This window comes from Anguilla rostrata, chromosome 1, assembly GCF_018555375.3.
Source record: "Anguilla rostrata isolate EN2019 chromosome 1, ASM1855537v3, whole genome shotgun sequence".
Classification (NCBI taxonomy): Eukaryota; Metazoa; Chordata; class Actinopteri; order Anguilliformes; family Anguillidae; genus Anguilla; species Anguilla rostrata.
The window spans coordinates 61,870,949-61,894,093 of record NC_057933.1 but is presented as its reverse complement, the minus strand read 5'-3'; the positions used below and the strand labels follow the sequence as shown (position 1 = coordinate 61,894,093).

Here is a 23,145-nt window from a genome sequence, read left to right as displayed (position 1 = left end):
GTAATGAAACATAAAATATAAAGCACACTTTAGAATCATTTTTATATTGTTTTAACAATACAATTGGTAAAATATTCACACATTGTCTTTAAGAGACAATGAGGCTAAAGATTCCTGTTTCAGGTTAATTAATTTGCCAAACAGTCCCTCTAGCTTCATCCAGGCTGTTAATGAGGTCTTAACTCATTGTAGCATATATCTTAAAGGTAATATATATAAATAGAAATGGATTCCACACTAATTTCCACACTTAGATAAAAATGTGTGTAGATCAAAATAAAGCCTAAATTAAAATATCTAAGCAGTGGTTTCAGTTAAGATTATGCTAAAGAGTAATTTTTATGTTTCTTTCATTAGCAAGGGTGCAACATGCCCATGGCAACCCAAGATGAATATTACAGTATTATAAACCATATTCATAATTCTGTAATATTGCATCCTGTGGTAATTATATTATGATAATGAGCACAGAAACATATTACGATGGTCTCAAGGGGTTATGTAACAATCAAACGTGGCATCCAGTTTGTGTCACAACAAAAATACATCCAAATAAATGAAAACCAATGTTAAAAGCTATCACGTTCCCACTGGGAATCTGTAACTCTGGCAGTTAGTTACAAACTGATATTTGTAACAAGAAAACTGCAAGTTTGAAACACTTAAAAATACTTGATCTGAAATGCTTAAGTGAATATTCAGTAGGATGAATGCGTAATATGTTAAATTACATTTGGCAAACGCTAGACATTTGGCTAGGACGCGCAGGGAAGTCGCTGGGAAGAGGGACATCTGGGCTGCTGTGCTTGGCTTGTTGCCACCGTGACCCTGATCTGGACTTAGCGGTTAGAAAATGGATGGATGGATGGATGGTAAGCTGTGTCAATTAAATTTTCAAATGCCGAAGCAATAATCAGTGTTCTTTTATTGTAATTATGTTTAATAATCTGTACAATCAAGCAATTCACTTGCTAGTGTTAAAAATATGAAATTACAAAGAAAGATGCTTGTATTTCACTGAATACAACTGTAAGGCTTGCCTGCTAAACAAATTACAAAGATCTCATTGCTCCATGCTATTTGTAATTTGTTTTTCCTTTTGAAAGAAAAAAGTAATTAACTAATCTACAATATAAACAGTGATACAGATCTAGTGAACTAAACCAATATACATTTTATTACGTACCAGCATCTGTATTGCTTTTTTTAGTACTGCATAGAATTTTTAAAAAATTTACAAAACATTATAAAATGCAAAGACAAAACGTATGGGTTTTCAGTCTCAGATATAGTGTCAAAGATTAGTGTTCCTCAAAAGGTTCATCCACACTGATCTGGCTCACATAGCGTCTCTTCAGGTTAACTCAGAAGCACAGTTGGCTCTAGTGTTGATGACCATAGAGTCCGATGTCACTTCCAATCCAGTGTAGACTTGAACCAGTAGACTCACAGCTGTAGGAAAAAGAACCCACATTCAATTAAACACATACTGGTTTAACCTGAGAAAATGCTCAGCTTTCACAACCTAGAGCCAAGATTCTGTTACCTGCAAGCTTTGGACTTAGTGCTGCACATGGGACATTTATACAACCGCAACTAAATCCCAGTATTCATTATTAAAGTTGTGTCTTCCATTCCATTCCATTCCAAGTACAGTACCATTCATTGTCATAATTCTAGTATGTACTTTATATTATATTAATTAATTGAATCAAAAGCAGTCATTGTAAAATGATTTTGTATATTCCACATCCAATTCCTACATTAAATATGCACTGTATGACTTGTTGTAATATAGTTCAATGTCTGTTAAAAAAAACACAAATTGTGCCTCATAGTCATTGTTTAATTTGAAATACAACTTTGATTAGTACAGGTGTGTGAGCGTGTGTGTGTGAATGCCGTCCCATGTAGTGCAGCATTGGCATCAGCATACAGAATACAGGTAGATTTGGTGGGACAAAGTTCCACAATTCACCTCACCACAGTTGTACACTTCAGAATTAGTGCCACAGGAACACTAATGAGTGCAAAAGAAAAACAGGAAACTCCAGAGAAAGGGCAAAACAAGTTGCACCTTTTCACCCCTTTAATCCCAGCATAGCATTCCCATGCAACCCAGACAAACAAAAACCGGCAAAATGTGACAAACCCCCAAACAAATTCACACATATTAGTATGGAGAAATGGAATTCCAGCTCATAAAATATAATGTTAATGAATGAGGCTCTGAACAGAACAAAGCAGAACACACTCTGATGAGACCATATTACTTACAGAGCTAAACCCTTTGTCAGACCACTGTTGAGAGGCCTAATGTTATATGAGATGTCTTGTTCTGGCAAAAACAAAACAACAAAATGCGATAAGATAAAGGAATCCAATAGTAATGGTGCCAATCTTCACTGTACTGTAGGTACAACGGAGCCAAGACGTGGCTGAGCAGAGTCATGACCCCCTTTTAAATATGGTTAAGTTTAGGAAATATAACTCATCTTGACCTTGGCCTGTTTGGCCTTCATGGTCAGAAGTAGCTAATTTCTCGCTTCCAATACCAGAGGAAATATGCCTTAACCCTCTACAGCTGAGATCATAGTGTGACCACCAGGGGGCAGAATGGTTGCACACAAACAGTAAGCTTGGAACACTTACTGATGTGATGAACTTGTTGTTCTGCGGCTGGAGGTCCTGCTCCTTCTGGAATGGGGCCGGAGAAGTGACTTGCGGGGGCGACGAAGAAGAGGAGGACGCACACAAAAAGGGGGCGCCATCATTGGAGAAGGTTTCCATGGCGATGGTGGAGGGAATTGTGAGGCCATTGAGGCCTGTCATGCTGTCACTAGAGGTACACTGAGAAGATGTCTCTGAGCCTTCAGTGACTGAAAGAGACACAAGAGTCAATAAACATCGGTAAAGTGTGAACTGTTCAATTTTGAACTAGAAAGTAAAAATGACATTCCACTTGCAATGCAACTGGAAGCATAACTTTACTTAAGGTTCATTGTTAAATGCTTTTTCTTAGTACACCCCAATCAGTTTTTTTTTACAGCAGATACAACATTAAATGAGGATTGGTATGTTTTTTATGTGAGATACACACTACATAGCCAAAAGTATGTGGACACCTGACATCCAACATCTCTCATCCAAAATTACAGGCATTAATATCGAGTTGGTCCACCTTTTGCTGCCTCCACTCTTCTGGGAAGGCTTTATACTAGTTAGAGCATTGCTGCAGGGACGCTCTTCCATTCAGCCAGAAAAGCATTAGTCAGGTCGGGCACTGATTGGGCAATTAGGCCAGGTTTTCAGCTGTACTTTCCAATTGATCCCAAAGGTGTTGGATGGGGTTGAGGTCAGGGCTCTGTGCTGGCCAGTCAAGTTCTTCCACACCATTCTCGACAAAACCATTTCTATATGAACCTTGATGTGTGCCCTGGGGTATTGTCATGCTGAAACAGGAAAGGGCTTTCCCCAAACTGTTGGGGAGGCACAGAATCGTTTGGAATGTCATAATATGTTATACCATTAAGATTTGCCTTCACTGGAACTGTGGGGCCTAGCCCAAGACAAGAAAAACAGCCCCAGATCAAGAGGTGTCCAGATATTTTTGGTCACATATTGTATGTATCATATACCATTCCTTTTGACAGGCAAATATATAGTTTCAAGCTTGCCTTGGGAAGAGGCACAGAAAGAGGGATGCAGCTCATTTGAGAAATGTCTGAATTAACTCCATTAACAGAAAACAGCTCTCAATCTGGTCACTCAGGAATGGACATTCCATGGTCATTCAAGAGCAGTCATTCTGTGGTCATTTACAAGCAGTCATCCTGTGGTCACTCAACAGTCATTCTGTGGTCACTCAACAACAGTCATGCTGTGGTCACTCACAAATAGTCATCCTGTGGTCACTCAAGAACAGTCATTCTGTGGCCACTCAACAACAGTCATTCTGCGATCACCAAAAAGCAGTCTTTCTGTAGTCACCCGAGAGGGGTCATGCTGTGGTCACTCACTCATGGACGGCTGACTGCTGTTGTCCTGCTCCAGCTCATCCTCTTCTATACAGTCATAGGGCCAGTGTCCAAAGGAGGGGCAGCCCGTCAGTGGGTGGGTTGGAGATGGGTACAGGTGCAAGTTGAGGGAACCCAGGAGAGAGGAGGAGGACTGGCTACTGGAGGAGGAGGTGCTACTGTTGGAGATGGTGGAGTGGGGCCTCTTGAAAGGGGTGGAGTGATCGAAGGAGGACACCGCAATGGATGCCCGAGTTCTGGACTCTGTCATTGGAAGAGCAAGGAATGTTATTAACAGGCTGAAAGAGAGGTCTAGAGAGAAGGGGTGATGAGAAATTCCCAATGGATTTCCACAAGTATCCATCAGGGCAATGCAGGCAGAAGCAGATTTTCTGTGCTGCAGATCTAAAGGCTTTTTTCAATAAAAAGCTACTGGATTGCCAGATAGCTAACCACTCAGACTAGGCAGTGGTACTTGAGTGGGTGTTTGTGTGCCCAAACCTGTGTGCCATTATTTGCTTTTAAGGCCCACGCATGAAATACTTCACAAATTTCACATCTGTATGAAATGCCTGTGATGGGGCAAGCCCAGACAACCCCCACACTAATCCCCCCCCCCCCCCCCCGCAAAGGCAGAACTGTCTCTCCAGACAGTCTGCCTTTCTGTGGCACAGGAAATGCCCAAACTTTCTGAAGGGGGAGGAAAACACTTCAGCAAGTGTTTTAAATGAAGGGAAGAACAAAAAAAAGCTCCACTATGCTGCTTTAACCTTGATATGAATATGAGGGCTGCACTCAACAGGGAATTAAAATCTCGCTTCGTTATCAGTGGCAGCGATCCAGATTAGCAGGTGTTGTGTAAACACCAGGCAGAGGGAAAAAAAGCCAACACAGTCACAGGAAAGTGTAAAGGGCAAACAGAAAAGACAGTGTGAGGGAGCAAAGGCACTGCAATGAGCGGCTTACCTGACCCTTTCATGATGTAATCGATGGCCCGGTCACTGATGGCAGCATCACTGGGTTTGATATCCATGAACGGTTTGTTGCCAATCCCCATGGAAACCATCTCCTGCATGCGCAACTCTGCAGATAACAGAAAAGAAATGATGCGTTCATATATAAAGGGTGATTAAGATTATATAAAACCACCCGACCTAGTCACTCATATGAAAGTAAAGGTTTGATAATCACAGAAGGACGCGTTTCCCAAACAAGCAGTATTTCAGCACGCTCACCTCGGTTCCTCAGGGCCTGCCTCCACAGGATCTTGCCGATAATGCTGGTCCAGGCTGCCTTCACCTCCCCAGAGCTGGCTTGCAGAATGAAGGTGTCTTGGGACTTTCTGCGTCGGAACCAGATCTCAAACCGTAGTCCGCTGTCACCAACATTCTCTGTCATCCCAATCTCTGCTGTCTGGAGATACACACACACACACACACACACACAAACACAAGAATGTGAGTTTCCGCTGTCTGTGACTGTCATACATCACATTAGCAGAACACATCACATCCCAACTCAGAATGAAGTAGAGTCTAGAGTATGTTTAGGAACAGACAGAATGACTGGACATCACTGTATTTCTCAGAATTTAGCATATGGAAGGAGAACATGTGTCAAATCAGAGGACTTTAACTGTGCTTTCTGATTTATATTTCACCAGATAAATATTTAAAAACCCATTTGTTGGTGCTCAAACATGTCACTGTGGTCTAACAGCCTGGGAGATGGGTGTGATTTCACAGCTGTGAGAAACATGAGGGGTACATTAATATGGCTAACTGAGAAAAGAATACGGCAGCAGCCTAACAAGCATGCTGTTGCTTTAATGAGCTTCCTGTCAGAATGATTACATCACTCAGTGGGTGGAAGGTTAAAGTTCAGATTTAATCTGGCCCCTAGTCCATTTCCTTTAAGCTCTCAGGACCTTGTAGCACTGCTTGTAGATGTAGATGTCGTATCCCCCATCAATCTTTTTGGTCTTGCTGAAGAGGATGAGGTCTTCGAACAGGAAGACATTTCCTCCGGCCACACCAGACAATGAATTCATCCTGACACCTGAGCTGTCCCTGCTCCTTCAGGTTCACCTGCAGAAATGGGGGGTGGGGGGTTATAGGTTGTGTTCATGTGTAAAAATCTGTGGTTGTCTTGTCTGTATAAGAGCAGATTTAATAAAAGCTACATCCCCCACTACCTTCAGTGCACCACAAAATTTTAAGACTAGAATAATAGAATAATTACATTACATTACATTACAGGCATTTAGCAGACGCTCTTATCCAGAGCGACTTACACAACTTTTACATAGCATTTTTACATTGTATCCATTTATACAGCTGGATATATACTGAAGCAATTCCGGTTAAGTGCCTTGCTCAAGGGTACAACGGCAGTGTCCTTACCCGGGAATCGAACCTGCGACCTTTCGGTTACAAGCCCAGTTCCTTACCCACTGTGCTACACTCCGTCCTGTTACTGTTACATTAAAATTCCAGGTGGACAAACACTCATGCCATTGCAATGTTTATTAGTAGCAGACATCACACTGTGCTAAAGAGAATATATAATGTGTCTATGAAGTTATATCATGCAATATAACTTGTCTACACACATATATAGGGTGCACTCCATAGTTTAATTTAAAATTAACCAGAGAGGTGGACACGGCTGCCTTTGACTATGGCTGCTTTGCGTACAAGTAAAAGTTAACTGTACCCACTGTCCTACAGTTGCAGTTCCACCCTCTTACACACTGTCCTACCTCCATAACCCCACCCCCTTCCCCACTGTCTTGCCCAATAGCTGAAGCCCGTTCGGCCCTACTCACGTCACAGCCGCGGATGGCGTCCATGGCCAGCAGGTCGTTGCCGTGGCGCAGCTGGAACTTGACCATCTCCTCGGCAGTGCGCAGGTCGCTGAGCTCCTGCTCGTGGGTGTGCCCACACTCTTTTATCAGGTCCTTCAGCAGCAGAGCGTATTTGCTCATGCGCTGGATGGGCTTCAGCAGGTATGAGGCCAAGTCCATCTTGTCACCCAGCTCCACCTGCTTGTTCTGGGGGGAGGGGATGGGGCGGTGAGGATCGGAGGAATCACAAGGGGCCTGGGGCACTACAGGGGATAGGACTCGCAAACTGAGCTTAATTGATTTCATCCGTAAGTGGACCCCTGGCATTACTGGAGGCTTTATGACAATTGCTATCATATTTAAAACTATATTATAACTGGCTAATATGAAAAAATGTAAACATTGTACAGTATATATTTGCACCTGCAGAGCAAATATAATAATAATTTGATGATAATTGTGAGGTTCATGCAGTGAATTTTCACACTTTTGCTGGATCTAGGTGCTTATAGAGGATTCATATTTGGCTCACCTTGAAGAAGTCATTGCCATGGCTAGCCAGAAGGTTGTCAGACTGGGGCTTGTTTTTGCTGTAGAGTGCGTACATCCCAAACTGGTCCTCCTGCGTGAAAGAACAACAGGAAGATCATGACTAAATAGTGGTTAATGCTACAGTAAAAGTTTATTTATTTCAGTCAGACTGGATACACTCATGGGCATTTTCACACTGAAAATAAATAATTCACAATAAATATGGTTTATAGCAATTACCATGTACAAAGTGATAAACCGCATCCATCCACTGAGATTTTATATCTGCAGCCAATGGATAGATTTGTGGGCACACAGAGGCCTAAATAAATGAAAGAACCCAAGGGTGACTCACAAACCATAGTTGACTTTCTGATTATCAGTTTAAATTTATTTAATCCTACCTGAAATAAAATTTTAAAGCCCTTGAAAGTGTATTTTAATGTTCTCTAAATTTAGCTGCTGCTTGCCACTCCACAGGGTTCCGACTCATGGTCACCAGCCAGATCGTAGCATGAGGTACTCACGTGTCGCAGGAAACAGCTGCTGATTGACAGGGGTGAATGGGCGGAGCTTTCCAACTCCTTCAGGAAGTAGTGGCTGTGGAAGTCGTAGAGCTTCTCCACATTGCCAAAGATGATGCTGCGCTTGCCCCGCAGGTCCTGCGGCAGGTCCAGGCGCTCCATCTCTGGGAAGTAGTTCTCAATGATGTAACCGAGCGATCGCACGTACTCCCTCTCTGTGGCAATCATCTCTTCCATGATGTGCTTAACTTTGCTGTGGAGATGCCAGATAAAAAAACAACATGACAAAAGCCCTGCACATGGAGATTTAAAAAAATGTAGAACTAAACTACTTCAAAGTAATTCAGGGAATGTTCAGACAATATTGGTGCCTAAGAGCTGGTCCGTGTAACTGAGTCATTTGGCCATAGTTAGTCATTTTGCTACCTGGGAAATCATTAGTCTTCAGTTATGTCACACATACATGTCTCCTGTTCTGGAAGGGAGATTTTTTTTTACCAATTGAATGCTTAAGTCATACAGCAAAATATGAGTCAGCACATTTTTCCAAAAACAGAAACAGAAACCCTAGAAACCCTTAGGGTGTAATGAGTTTAATCATTAGGCACAAGTCAGCAAAGTTAGCGCCACATACTGTAGATTAACTAATGTTACTATTTCATTTCAACCAAGTTTTGCCAGTCCATTCCCTTTCACCTGCTCTGCTTCTTGGGGTCTCCCTCTGAATGCCTGCAGTGCACTCTGGGAGGCGAGGACATGCTCCGACTGCGGCCCAGTGCGGGGCTCTTCCCATCGGGCCGCTGCAGCTTCTTCTCGAGGCTGACGTTGTTGGTCACCTCCAGGCCCTTGATGTAGACGCCCGTGTACCCGTGGAGGGCGAGCTCATGGGCGTGGCCGCCGTCCCGTGTGGACAGGTCGTAGCTCATGGTTTTCTTCATGATCTTTTTCAGCGGCTGCTTGCGGTGCCGGGTGGCCGGGGAGTACACCGGCTCCGACTGGCAGGAGGCGGAGGAGTCGATGGTGCAGTCGCTGTCCGTGTCCTCGTACAGGGAGGGGCACTGGCTCAGTTTGTCGCCCTCGGGGGGAAAGGGGAAGAGCGAGGAGGAGGAGGAGGAGGAGAGCGAGGGGTGGGTCTTAGTGAAGGGCCCGGCCGAGTGAGACTTGGGGTCGCCGTACTCAAACGCCGACGAGGGCCTGGTGTCCGGGGCAGCCCGCGCGGGGGGGAGGACGCAGCCCTCCCCGGCCGACTGCCCTGCAGCCTGGCCCTGCGCGCTCGCAGGCGGCTCGGGGGTCTTCGAGTCCACTGGCGATGGCGGCGCCACCTTGGCCCGGTTCAGGGCCTCGTCCAGCTGCCGGCGGGTCTGCTGGCACCGGTGCCAGAGGGCGTTCCACTGCTCCAGCTCGCGGCTGCTGCCCAGGTTCAGGACCATCTCGTTGAGGGTGCTGAAGTTCTTGGGGGAAAACTTGGTGGCCTCGCACTGGTAGTCCTGCAGGACCTGTAGCACCGTCCGAGGGACGCTGGCACCCACACTGCTGTCCAAGTTCAGCTGCCTCAGGTAGTCCTGGCAGTGCTCCGCCCACTGGTCCGCCTGCAAAGGACGAATCCAACCCTGTCACCTATCAGCTGGGCCCAATTTGCAGTAATCATATTTAAACTGTTTTCTAATTTGCATTCAATGAAACAAAACAGCCAATTAATTTATTTTCATTTAATGTCATTGAATTTTCATTTTTTTATTTTGGTCATATCGTAATGTGGCTAAATAATGGCGCCTGCTCAACCAAGTACCCACCAAATCTGAAAACGTCATTTCATTAATATTATTCCTAAAACCTCCAAGTACGTGGGTGAATACACATGTTAAGGGGTACAAAGTATCAAGATAGGATTTTACCGAATCATAGAACTCGTACAAGTTGAGCAGGATGTCCAGCTCACTTTTGCGCCTCTCTATGCGTCCTAGGACAGAGGTAAGGTACTGTTTGAAGTCCAAAACAGAGGAGTTTGGGACGGCCTTGGCTTCCTCGATCAGGCAAAGACCCTGTTTCTGGTGTTGCTGTGAGGGCAAACAGTATGTATTTTTATTCATTATACAGGAAGACTTAATATTTATCGTTTATATGTTACTCATTATCTGTTAGCGCTGGACGTAGCAAGTACCTTGCTCAGGGGTACAAAAGATGTTTAATTTTGCTGTAAGCACTACATGGCATTATCTAACATAGTGTTAGAGTGCATAGTGCAGCCTTTTGACTACTAAGTCAAGCTCTTTTATCACCAATCCCCTGCACCATTCCAATACACCAAAAGAAGCAGGTCATGTTGATGAAAAACTGAAATCTATTCTTAAATTTATGCAAGGTATGTGTACGTGCATATATACACGTGTTAGACAGTTATTAAGAGTAACACTCCTAGGGATTAATTTTGTACCAACAAGTTACATATGTTCTCAATATGACAGCTATCAAGAGAAATCCTACTATTCTGCAGTGAAAATCTATTCAGAGTGCAGTAATTAATTCCAGAACATGGGCTCTTGGCACTGGGCAGAGAGGACACTCACCAGAGCCCCCTCCAGGCACTGGCTCAGGCTCTCCCTCATCTGTCTGAGCATGCTGAATGAGAGACTGAGGGAGTCTAGAGGAGAGAGGTGCTTCTCTCCCTCAACACTGAACCACAGCTTTATCTGCAGGGAGGCAGAGAGGGAGGGGGAAACAGTGAAGAGAAAGTTAAGAAGACTCATAAAAAAACTGAGAATTAGCACATACAAGTACAAATGTTCCAGCCAAATGCAAGGATTGACAGAACTTTGCTCAATCACTCTGTACTTGATATCAGTCTGATATCAGTCAGCTCACCTGGGCACATCCCTCCTCAAACCTGCGGACTTCTAGGAGGTTCTCCAGCTGTTTCAGGGACTTGTTGGACAGGATAACCAGTTTGTGAACTTCCTCATCAACCTGGTTGTACAGTGAGCTCACCATATCGACTGCATCCCTGATGAAACAAAATTAAACATTTGTTCACTGGATACTCCAATCTAAATGTAAATGAAATGAACTGGCCCTGCGGTGGTTAACACCATCATACTCTACCATGGGAGCAGTGGTCTGGTGGCCAGGGCTGTCAATGTAAATGAGTATATTGGTCCATATTTGTTGTTGTCTTGTTGTCTTGTGTGCAGGGTGAGACAGTGGCGGCATCTGGGGCCATGTGGAATATACCACAGACTATATATGGAATATTTTAAAAATATTTTTTGAATATTTTATTAAAATCAGCCCTCAATGTGGAAATCATGTGATATTATGAAGTTATAACTGAAGAAGCCGAACACGATCATCCTGCTAAACGTTCCCTAGCTGAACCTGATTCAGTGCCTGGTGAATGCCCCTCAGTTCCAGTACCTGTAGTTCTCATTCTCGTTGGGTTCCTCCTTCCTGATACGAGCCAGCACAGTACCACCCTCCAGTCTGAGGCGGATAAGTTGCGTGTCATCCAGCACGTTCTTCATTAATCGCCTCTGCTGTTCAATCACCTCTGACACTTCCTGAGTGAGAGACAACAATACACTTCCTGAGTGAGAGACAACAATACACTCAGCACAACTTTGTCAAGGTCTCAGCGCAACTTCGTCAAGTAGGTTACTGGTAGCTTGCTGCAAGCTCCTTCGTAACATGCAGGCAGAAATTAAAAAAAAAACTAATTTTAACTGTAGATTGTTAGCTTACAGCTGATTTAATTATTAACCAAAATTACATTAATATGAATCTAATATTTGATAACAAACATTTCCTGAGTATTATGAGACTCATAACTAAACTCAGACGGGCACCCACAATACATCGCAGTCTGCTGTAGCATTAACAACATGCAAATTTGCATCAGGGAAATAGAATTTTGAATTTAAGAAACCATAACACAACAGGAAAATATAGTATTTTGACCCCAGACCAAAGTAATTACACTTGTGTAATCATAGTATGAATGTGAGTCAGGCCATTTTCAGTCTTGTCAGGCAAACAGGCAAGGGTGCACACTGACAGTGTGTCTTCCAAAGTCACAGGTTGCCAGAGTAACTGACCTTGGTGGTTTCCAGGTTTCTCCTGGATGTCAGGGTGGCGATGGAGTTCTGGAGAGAGGTGACTGCCATGCTGCAGCTGTGGGCGAAGGGTTCGATTTTCTATGGGTGTCAAATAGGAGGGCAAAAACAGGATCAGGAAATACGCAGTCAGCTCATGAGTGAATAATAAAATGCACATTGTTCATTCATATCATCTCGGTGTTTCCCGATGCAAGTTCTTTGTCTCTTCTGGGAATATAGCTTTTTCTGAAATTCAACATAAACTAAACTCATATCATGTAAGAAATGAAAAGGTCACGTGACTTACTCAATATGTATTAACTGAAACTATTTAGATTAAGAAGCCTACAGTGTCCTGTTTAAGGATACAATTCCAAGGCCCTGTCTGGGAATCAAACCCACACCTTTCTGGTATGAAACGCTGTAACTTGAACACTATGTTGCACACTGTACAGTATGTCTAAATGACTGGTGTAAAGCAGACTCATCGGCTTGCAGTACATGTAAGCGGTCGGCTCAGTGTGTGTGCTGGTGAGTGGGTCCTTACCTGTCTGAACTGGATCCAGTGACTGTGGTCATAGTGGAAGCTTCCCTCCAGATCCCGGGTCAGCTGAGAGGAATCAATGTGCTTCAGCAGGGCCTTGAGAGAGGGCAGGAGCTCACACTGCGAAGAGAATAATCACACCTGGCCTGTGAGAACCTAGGTCAAACGCTTATTATGCATGTAAAATACATTACAATGCACAGTATTTGATTTCATTGTATTTGAAAATAGTGGTACTTGCACTTGATACTTTCATATGGAATACAAAATTACAACTTGGATTTTTACGTACAGAAAACATAGTAAACCTTCCCACACTCGCAGTTATATAAAGACTGTCAGGGTTTAGACTGCAGTAAGTATCTGTAGCAATTGTAATTTGTACCGTGTGAATGCCACATGCGAAAAATATAACTTGTTTTGAACATTACGTTTAGAAACTGGAGATCTGCTGCTGCTCTGCTTGCAGGCATTGCAGTCATTGATTATAATCCAGTTCTCTTAAAGCGATTTCTGTATCATTCTCTTGAATTAGCTCCATTTAAACAATGTAAATTAATTGGCAACATGGCAGATACTGTAAATAGACCATATGTCACTGATACATTTGCCACACAACTCCATAAATAACTATTTAACGATGTCTGCGGTGTCCCTGGCCTCATCAAGCTTTGATGTTGCCCCGTGACAGACAGCACCTGTAAATGACTGGGATAGCATTCGCTATCAGACATGTGGCTTCATGCAGATGCGCCTCAGACATTCAGCCTTCCAACCCACAAGGCTGACGCAACATTCCACGCGTCTCGCATCTAACCGCCGCCCGAGCTGTGAGTTTAAATGAGATGCCCTGGTGTGTTTTAATAATACACTGACATTTAAAAATATCTCCCAACGTGTTCAGTGTGGAGCTTTCATTGACTTTCTACTGATGGGAGAAAGCTGAGTAAAAAATACTGCTGCTGAACCCTAAACACTGCTTATATAACAAGATTAATTGCGAGCAGTGAAGACGTTTATACATTATTTTCTTATAAAACAATAATTATTTACTTCCTGACCTGTATTGTGAAGTCTCTCTCAGGCTTGGAGGCTGTATCCTTGTCCACAAGCATTAGAACAGAGTAAAGTGCATTTGGTAGCAAAAGCTAGGGAAGAAAACAAATGAAAAACAAAAAAAACATTGTTAACATCCCCACAGCATTTACTAAAGCAACCACACAAGAGACTTGGGACAACAGAAGAAAATGTGTAAAACGAGTCATGAGAAGAATGCAGTATGATCTATACATAAAGTGGATTGTAATAGATGGATGATAGAATATCCCCCCAGACTGCATCCTCCCTGTGGTTATTGGGTAGGGAAGGACTGTGAACAGATCTCACTCATGCAAGGGGTCTCATGGACAAGAGAGCACAGGCCTTTCCTTAAGCCCCCAGGGGCAGCCCTCCTTCAAAAATGTGACAGAACTGGTTGATGAAAGCTGGGGTCTGCTTTGCCCAAGAATACAAGCGTGAAATGTACAGCAGACCCCAGAATTACACAGAGCAGCAGTGTGGCACAGTTTTGGGAACTAACAAGGTGGCTGCAGGTTCAAATACTATAGGAGGCTGTGGGCTGTAACTATAATGAAGGTGCTTCATCTGAACTACTAGATTTGGAAAACCTACAGCTAATTACTATTATTATTATTATTATTATTATTATTATTATTATTATTATTATTATTATTATTATTAATAATAATAATCAAGTATAACATTTTCTGCCGAAACCTCACCTGGATTTCTGACAAGGATGTGAAGAGTGCAGGGCTAGGTTGCTGTTTGCGTGCATCCACAAGGACTGTTAGACCCTGTTCCTGTTTGTCTTTTCTGGAATCAGAACAGAACAATTTCATGACCCACAAACGCCTGTATGGTCTTGATACGGAACACTGCTCTCAGAACATAAGAATGCTGCACCACAAATTGCACACCTTCATCACAGGGTGCCTCGGGCTGCCAAAGAATAGTATGTCATTACCTTGTAACTGTAATTTAATGTACATGTGCAATACTGCATCCTGAAATTAATTTAAGGTTTTCAGGCAATATGTCAGTAAGTGTTTGAAAATTGACCTTAGGAGAAAGCATGTAGCTGAGTGTACCAAATGCATGTTTGATTAGATGTAAATGTTCCTCACAAGGTAGATATTAATGTTTACCATACCCAAACGAAAAAGTTCTATTTTTTCCAAAACAGCACCTGGGACTTTTTAAGTAATCATTGATCATTCTTTTATTGATGAGTGTTCTTTTGTCATTTTTGCAACTTAGCTGAGGTAAAATCCTTCTGTTTGGCCTGAAATTCATTCACTGGGTCTGAAAATAAGCACTGGCGAGGGATTGACTGAGACTAGCCGGTGAAGACTCTTACCGGAGCGTGGTGTAGTAGTAGCTAAGCAGAGCGGTGAGCTCTTTGCCCGTGCAGCTCTCTCCTGTCCACACGTGACTCCGGGTACACACCTGCAGCACCGCCCTCCCGCTGCGGTCTCTGTTACCTGCGACAGAGTGTCAGTCAGGACAGTGACTGGACACTGCGGGGGTCTTACTGATATGTCACAGCGCTGAACCTGATATCCTGCTCTGATTTCATGCAGAAAATGGAAGATTACTCTCACTGTACACTGTAATATGGTTTCTGTAGTATTTTCAATGTCAGTAAAGCATCAGGGACACCTTCATGCTGAGTGTATTAGACAAAATAAATTTACTGCAGACTTGGTTGTTGAATGACAACAGAGTCGCATTTCATTGAAAAGTGATAGTATAAACTGAGCTGCCTGTCAGTGACTGGGAGAAAATATGTGGTAACGACAGACACAGCACACTTACCTGGCAGGGTAAAGGCACCAGACTCCAGCAGGTCCTGCTTCACCTCAGATGCCAGCCTGGGCAGTTGCAGGGTGCTGTCAGCAGGTGGCGCTGCAGACGCAGCAGGCTGAAGCTTAGGGGACCCATTGGTGGGCTTTGGGGACGGCGCTTCCTCTCCGCCTTGGCTGTTCCGCCTGTGATCTGCAACATTTCCATTGTCGTGTAGCCCTGCCATAGAAAGCGACATGCTAGAGTCAGCAACCAATCATCAACCTCGATACGGGTTTAGTGGCCTTGTGGTTAGAAAAGGCTTCACTAACCCTGCATTACTTCACCCATGAAGGCTACTACAGGTCCGAGGCTAAGAGAAGGTTGGTTTCATCTACATTTTTACCTATTATTGATTATGGTGGCACACTTGCATGCTTTTTCCACTTCTTTACAGGCCTTGGACAAAGTGTATTGCAGCGCATTGTTTTATCATAAATGCCACATCACTGGACTGGTTTAGCTTCACTAAATCTACATAAGGCCGTTTACTAGCATTTCTCATTTATGAAGCCATTCTAGGAAAGCTCCCTTCTTACTAGAGCTGTATACTGAACTGAAATGTGAGTAGCTCTAATAGCTTTCAGTTTCATTCCAGCAGTTTGTTGCCTTTTAAAATTCCTCAACCAAGCACAGAACTTAGGAAATAATAGGCTTTTATTTACTTTGCACCCAAAAGCTGGAATAATCTTCAGAATCTATTTCATCTGGCCACGTTAACACTGTTCTCTGATTTAAGGGTTAAATTTATAACTAAACAACAACCAAGGAGTGCACCAGCTTTTAATCTTATCTACCCACCGTACTGTATATTGCTATAGTCTGTCTTATCACTTGTTTAAGGGTCTTGTTGTTAAGATATTGTCTTTGTAGCTGTGTATATGTAAAGACTCCCTTGAAAAAAAAGATGACAATCTCTGTGGCATTATTCTCGTAAAATAAAGGATAAATAACACTAAAGGAACGGATGTACTGTAACACATTCTCATATGCAAATAACACAGAATAAGGCAGCTGTATTCTAAAACATACTGTATGTGCAGTATATACTCACCATACAACTTCCATAGGCAGACAACTAGATACTGAGCTTGATTAAAAATTATAGCAGTGTTACAATGTAAAACCAATTTGTTCAATATATAGAGTAGTAACAAGTGGACTCCATAGGTAATTTGCTAATTACTTTAGGCTTATCTGAATTGTCCTTGTATGAAGCAAAACTAAACAAAAAAGGGTGTGAAGAACACCAGGGTGTTAGTTATTTTACGTGAACAGGTGTGAATGTGATCTCAGGTATTTTAGAAAGAAATAGTTTTGTACAGTTATATATGCTCCAGAAAGATGGAAAAAGTGTCACGACAACATGATAAGGCCAATAGTCTAGGCCTAGAACAGCAGCATCTTCTGAAACTTGTGTCTTCAATTGAACCGACCCTCCCTTCTCAGCTCTTTAATAGTGTGAAAACAGACAGGGGCTCACATGCAGTATGAGTGTGCCAAAGGAAGGTCTGAGCTCCAGGTGCAGTGGCGTCTGCACAGGCTACAGGTTGCATGGCAGCCGTGTGAGAGAGTAGCACAGACACCAGCTCCAAATGAGAGAAAGGGGCAGATATAGAAATGTGGACATGTGAACCAATTCTACTTACAACCAAAAACATGTTGGATAAACGCATAGTATCAAACCTTCCTGTTAGCGCAAACACCCCAGACAACACATTCCTCTCTGCATGGTTTAAAGGCCAGATGGCATTATGCCCAGGTCAGTCAGCGAACACTAACTGTCACTAACAGCTCAAACCTAATGAAGTGAATCTACAGTCCAATCTGTGAGTGACACTGAATATTATTTGATTATGTGATCACAAATTGATCATTTCAAGCAGTCAATCAAAGCTCATCATTAATCATTACTCAAAGATTTCTGAATAAACAAATTTTTGTTTAAATAATTCATTTACCCGTCCTGGAACAGTGAATAAACACAGATATCTTGTGCAGTGACAATTTACCCAGAACACTTTGGAGTTGAACTCCGTACTTGGGGAGAACTCATTCCAGGTCATTCATTCCCAGTTGACTGTGCAGAGCAGCAGAAGGGAGCTGGAGGTGTGGAAAGAAGCTCCTCTGTGGCTGACTTATCACTGGGGAACAGGTGTACCCTCTGACTCTCAGACGCAGGGTGGCTTGGGATGCTATTAGCACTCATCACCGTCACCTCGCACAGCGTAGCGCAGAGATGGTCCCCTCGGGGCTGTGTAAAGGAATGCCACGGACACGCCCACACGCTGGCAGACACATCTGCGCAGCTCCTCCTCGCTCCCTGGGGCTGACCGTCAGCGGCTGCACGCCGTCCAATTTACGGTTTCTCTTTCACTCCCCCTCTCCTTCTCTTTTCTCTCTCCTCTATTTATTTCACCCCATCTCCTCCCTTCTCTGCCCCCCTTGTTGTGAGTCAGAATGCTTTCCCTCCGGGCGCAGATGCTGCAATAACAGCAGCCAGGGCGAAATCATGACGTGTTCAGCAACGTGAAGAAACAACAGAAACTGTGCAAGTCCAGACACAAATGTGAAATGAAATGATTCCTGTGCAGTTTGCAGAAGTATGAGGCTCATGCTTATGCATGTGGCAGAGAACAGAGGACCTTGTGACAAGATGGCTTCACTGTTCACGGGGAAACGGACAACAATTTCTTTCACACATGAACTCTTGTGCATTAGAACACAACACAAAGTTCTAAATAATAAATCTCTCTTGCACGTGACTCCCACTCCCACAACCGCCATCATAAAAGCTCATATTCACTCAGTTAATGTAAAAACCACTTTGAGGAATACAGTACAGGGATGGGATTAAAGTGTGAAACGGTATTGTTTGAATCATCTCCCAAAACGAAGCACAGGTGACACTTATCCTAACTTCATAATTAATATCTGCACTAATACAGATTTGGAGTAATGTCAGGATTCCAATGACTAACTGCAAATCTAAACTTTTTCATACAGCACAGGAAAACCAGAAAACCAATAACAAAACATTATGGAGCGTGAGCCCCCTCCCTATCTCTACCCAAATTAAGAGGAGCCATATAACGCGTCCTGCCTCGTTTCGGTCCAGGTTGTGCTCTCCCCAGCCCGGCACCATTGTCTTCCGCTAACAGCGCTTCCTGTGCCGATGTGGGACCACCGCTACTGTTTGCTATGTGCGTCTGAAACGGCCTTGTTTTCACAGGCAGTGAGAAATGCAGACCACAGCCTGTCACGCACTGCCCTCAGTGAGAGCCATATTGTCCACAGGCTATATATACACTTTCTGTAGCACAGCAGTGCATTGTTACTGGGCGGCTCTGTTTCGGCCATGTCTGTCACCGTCACTTGGGCTTAGCACAACATGGATTTTGGCTAATTACTTGGAGTGACTCAAGCGAGGTGTAGTTAGAGCACAAGTAACTGCGTCGCACATCAAGTTTAGTGGAATCTCAAGCTGGGGTATTTGTTTTCAGAGTAAGGTCAGAGTCCATCTCATTCTGCTCTAAGGTTTCAGGAGAGAATGGCACTTACATAAGGGTAGATACAATATTTAAGCCTTCCTACAGAGTCCCCAGTGGCTTGGTGAGGTACAATGAGCCCCTTTGTGTGGGAGGCAAGCTATCCATCTGGGACTGGAGCAGCCCAACCCAGCCCATAATGCACCAGGCCAACAGCAATTACTGTGTGACAGAGGAATACTGTGCACAGGAACTCTCAAACTCAGCACAGAATTATACCCTCTCCACATGTGTTTATCAGGCATATCTCTTACATGTTATTCTGTCTTACCTATTCTATGCTAGCAACCCCAGGTATTCAACTGAGGAGACTGAGAGATGGACCTAGGGAACTGGACGCATGGCCTTTGTGATTAAAGAGCTGTAATTTCAGGAAATCAGCATGCATTCTCACAACTGAAAACAATGAATACTTGATGTTATGTTTTTTGTATATTTTGCCTTGTGCTTAAGTTAGGGTTGAGAATGTGACAATTATTAAAGATGAAATAATAAAGGTGCTCAAAACTTATTATTTAAGTTTATGGTTATTTCTGCTTAAAATGTTCAAGCAGGGTTACGTGGACAGACTTAAATGGCTCTGTATCCACTGACAACAGCATCAGATCTAAGTTAACATATGCCTGCTCAGAGACTAGCCCATGACAGGGTTTGATATATTTAGCATCACTGGCATTTACATTACATTTTAGGCATTCAAGGAAGCACCCTTAAGCAACTTATACACTGTATCTTACAAACTTATATTCTTTTACATACACTTTTACATTATTTCCTGATGCAATTCTGTACCTTGCTCAAGGATAAGGCAGTACAGCAGTGCTCCACCAGAAAATCAAATCTACAACTGCAGGGTTACAAGCTTAACAACCTATTCATTAGGCTACACTGACACCAAATTATTGCATACATATTGCATTTGAAACTGGGGGAGCTGAAATCCCTGGGGAATCACACATTGACATTTCTTGGCCAAGCTGAGTTTGTCTGTCAACGGTTTGTTAAATAAACTCCCTCATTTTTTTTTACTTTCAATAGCCGGAAGGAGCCAGCTAAATGAAACAGTGGGGTTCCCTAACGTGAACTCACACTGTAAAGTCCCATTTGGCAAAACAGAAACTCTGGAAAGATAAGCAGAGATATAGAGACAGAGGCCCCTCCTGCACCACGCCTGGCCTGATGAGCCAGGATGAGGTAGTTTCCAGGGCAGGGCACTGCCCACAGTATCACACCAGCCCAAAACAAATACTACCACCCCACACAGAGACACAGTAAAGTCCACCAGGCCACAGTATCACACCAGCCCAAAACAAATACTACCACCCCACACAGAGACACAGTAAAGTCCACCAGGCCACAATCACACCAGCCCAAAACAAATACTACCACCCCACACAGAGACACAGTAAAGTCCACCAGGCCACAGTATCACACCAGCCCAAAACAAATACTACCACCCCACACAGAGACACAGTAAAGTCCACCAGGCCACAGTATCACACCAGCCCAAAACAAATACTACCACCCCACACAGAGACACAGTAAAGTCCACCAGGCCACAGTATCACACCAGCCCAAAACAAATACTACCACCCCACACAGAGACACAGTAAAGTCCACCAGGCCACAGTATCACACCAGCCCAAAACAAATACTACCACCCCACACAGCGACACAGTAAAATCCACCAGGCCACATTCACACCAGCCCAAAACAAATACTACCACCCCACACAGCGACACAGTAAAATCCACCAGGCCACATTCACACCAGCCCAAAACAAATACTACCACCCCACACAGCGACACAGTAAAGTCCACCAGGCCACATTCACACCAGCCCAAAACAAATACTACCACCCCACACAGCGACACAGTAAAGTCCACCAGACCACAATTATGAGTGGTGAGTTCAAAGCTGCCAAATACAAGTGCAAATCTTCTCCTACAGCTGGTCTTTCCCCACGTGACTCCTCATAATTACACACTTGTGTATAAACTCCCAAATGAAACCTGCCTTAAACAAAGTCTATTTTTGAATCCATGTGGCTATAATATTTGGTCATTTTATTGACTGAATGGGCATACGCTACAACATTTCATATAAAATGGTTGGTAAGACTGAATGATAATATGGAAAAATTGTATAAATTCTGTAAATGCAAGGCGAATTGTTTTACCTTTCAATGGTATTTAATATGAAAACTCAAATAAAATCTACGTAGACAGACCCATTGCATTGCTCACACCAAATAGCTTCAACTTAGTCACAGAGGCAAAACACAAATGCTCATCTATTTACAGGAGATAATCAACTGAAAAATGAGCTTTCCTTGTTTATAGCAGAAAAGCTCAGATTTGACTTCACAGGATCTGGCCTGAAGAAGGTGAACCAATAGCAGCAAACCCCTTTTAATGCAACAGAGCGATATTTACCTGAGTCCTCTTTCAAGACGTTCCTCCTGTCAGTGCTTGGTAATCCTGCCTCTACCTCCAGCTTCCCGAACCTGAGGGAATACCCATTCAGGCTCTTCTTGGGTGACCCGCTGGTGGAGCCCCCCGAGGAAGAGCGGGCCCTGTGACCTTTGACCTGCGCAGTCTTATTTGTCCGCTCCAGGGATTTGGAACGCCTCTCTGGCCTGCTGGGCTCAGGGCTCTTGTGTCCCCGCTGCAGCGGGAGAAAGGGAACGTTTGGTCGAGACTCCTCGCCGCCCGGCAACACCTTGCTGCCCATCCTCCTGGACAGGAGGTCCCTCCTGGGGGTGCGGGCGTCCGAGGCACTGCCCGTGGGTGATGCGCAGTCTGCCCGGGGTGTGGCAGGACCTGTGCCTGGCTCTGTCCCCTCCTCCAGTATGGACTCAGAACTGGAGCCCAGATTCATGGGGTTCTGCAGCGCCTCCATGTAGGACTTCCGGAAGAGTCTGCGGGCCTCGAAGGCGGCCGAGTCGCGAGGGTGGCGCCTGCGGGGGCCCGGGTTGCTCAGATCGGTGCTGAAGGAGAGGGTCCTGGACCCGACTCCCATCCCGTCTCTATCCCCTCCCCCGTCGTCCGTCACGGCGGGCGAGGACGGGGAGCCCGTCTCCGCGCTGAGCGAGTCCCTGCTCGGGGTCAGGAGGCCCCCTGCAGGTGACGGGGAGTGCTGCGTGGGGCCCGGCTCCGCCCCCCTGTGCGCGGGGGGCTCGGACGCGGCGGAGTCGGCGCCCTGCGAGTGGAGCGACTCGCGGGAGCTGCGGTGGCTGTCCAGCGTTCCCGTGGAGCCGCTGGTGCTGCAGGTGGCCAGCTGGCCCCGGAAGGCTCCGCCCCGGCGCGCCTGCATGATGGCGTCCGCGGTGCTGGTGATGAGCAGGGGGTTGACGATATTCTTCCAGGGCGTGCGGTACACGACCGTCCCGGTGGTCAGCAGGCAGTTTTGCAGAGGGTGCAGGTTGCGGTCGCGCGTCACATTCTGCAGGAAGTCAGCCGTGAAGACGCTGCCGTACATGCTCTCCTCCACTGGGACCTCGGCGATGGCCTGCCCGCTGCCCGACAGGCATTTTATCACCAGCTTAGCGGATTTGCGGCCCAGAGGAACCACCTGCAGGTAGAAGTCGCCCTGCTTCAGTCGCACCTTGTGCAGCGGGGCGAGCTGGAGCACCACCTTCTCATGAATGCACAGCGGCCAGCCCTCGTGGTACAACAGCAGGCCTTTAAACCTCACCTGAGAGACACAACACAGAGGAATGAGTCAGCCTCATACATACACACACACACACACACCTGAGCCTCATACACAAACACACACACACACACACACACCTGAGCCTCATACACACACACACACACACACACACCGGAGACTCACACACACACACACACACACACACACACCTGAGCCTCATACACACACACACACACACACACACACACCTGAGCCTCATACACAAACACACACACACACACACACACCTGAGCCTCATACACACACACACACACACACACACCGGAGCCTCACACACACACACACACACACACACACCTGAGCCTCATACACACACACACACACACACACACACACCTGAGCCTCATACACACACACACACACATACACACACACACAGGAGCACACACACACACACACACACCGGAGCGCGCGCACACACACACACA

The 23,145-nt window shown here is 44.8% G+C and overlaps 1 protein-coding gene across 1 annotated transcript in view; it reads right to left on the bottom strand.

Annotated features, from left to right (window-relative positions):
• Window positions 1-907: 907 nt before the first annotated feature.
• zgc:158766 (uncharacterized protein LOC100009641 homolog) overlaps window positions 908-23,145 on the bottom strand; it is a 34,402-nt gene continuing 12,164 nt past the window's right edge. The window contains 23 exon segments of the mRNA XM_064347604.1: window positions 908-1,452; window positions 2,278-2,338; window positions 2,653-2,879; window positions 4,020-4,280; window positions 4,983-5,099; window positions 5,252-5,429; window positions 5,944-6,034; window positions 6,036-6,103; window positions 6,844-7,068; window positions 7,394-7,483; window positions 7,920-8,169; window positions 8,613-9,505; window positions 9,812-9,973; window positions 10,484-10,606; window positions 10,779-10,917; window positions 11,328-11,470; window positions 12,005-12,103; window positions 12,552-12,668; window positions 13,610-13,696; window positions 14,330-14,423; window positions 14,968-15,091; window positions 15,426-15,632; window positions 21,436-22,696. Coding sequence (XP_064203674.1) covers window positions 2,294-2,338; window positions 2,653-2,879; window positions 4,020-4,280; window positions 4,983-5,099; window positions 5,252-5,429; window positions 5,944-6,034; window positions 6,036-6,103; window positions 6,844-7,068; window positions 7,394-7,483; window positions 7,920-8,169; window positions 8,613-9,505; window positions 9,812-9,973; window positions 10,484-10,606; window positions 10,779-10,917; window positions 11,328-11,470; window positions 12,005-12,103; window positions 12,552-12,668; window positions 13,610-13,696; window positions 14,330-14,423; window positions 14,968-15,091; window positions 15,426-15,632; window positions 21,436-22,696 — 5,001 coding nt within the window. The 3' untranslated portion in view covers window positions 908-1,452; window positions 2,278-2,293.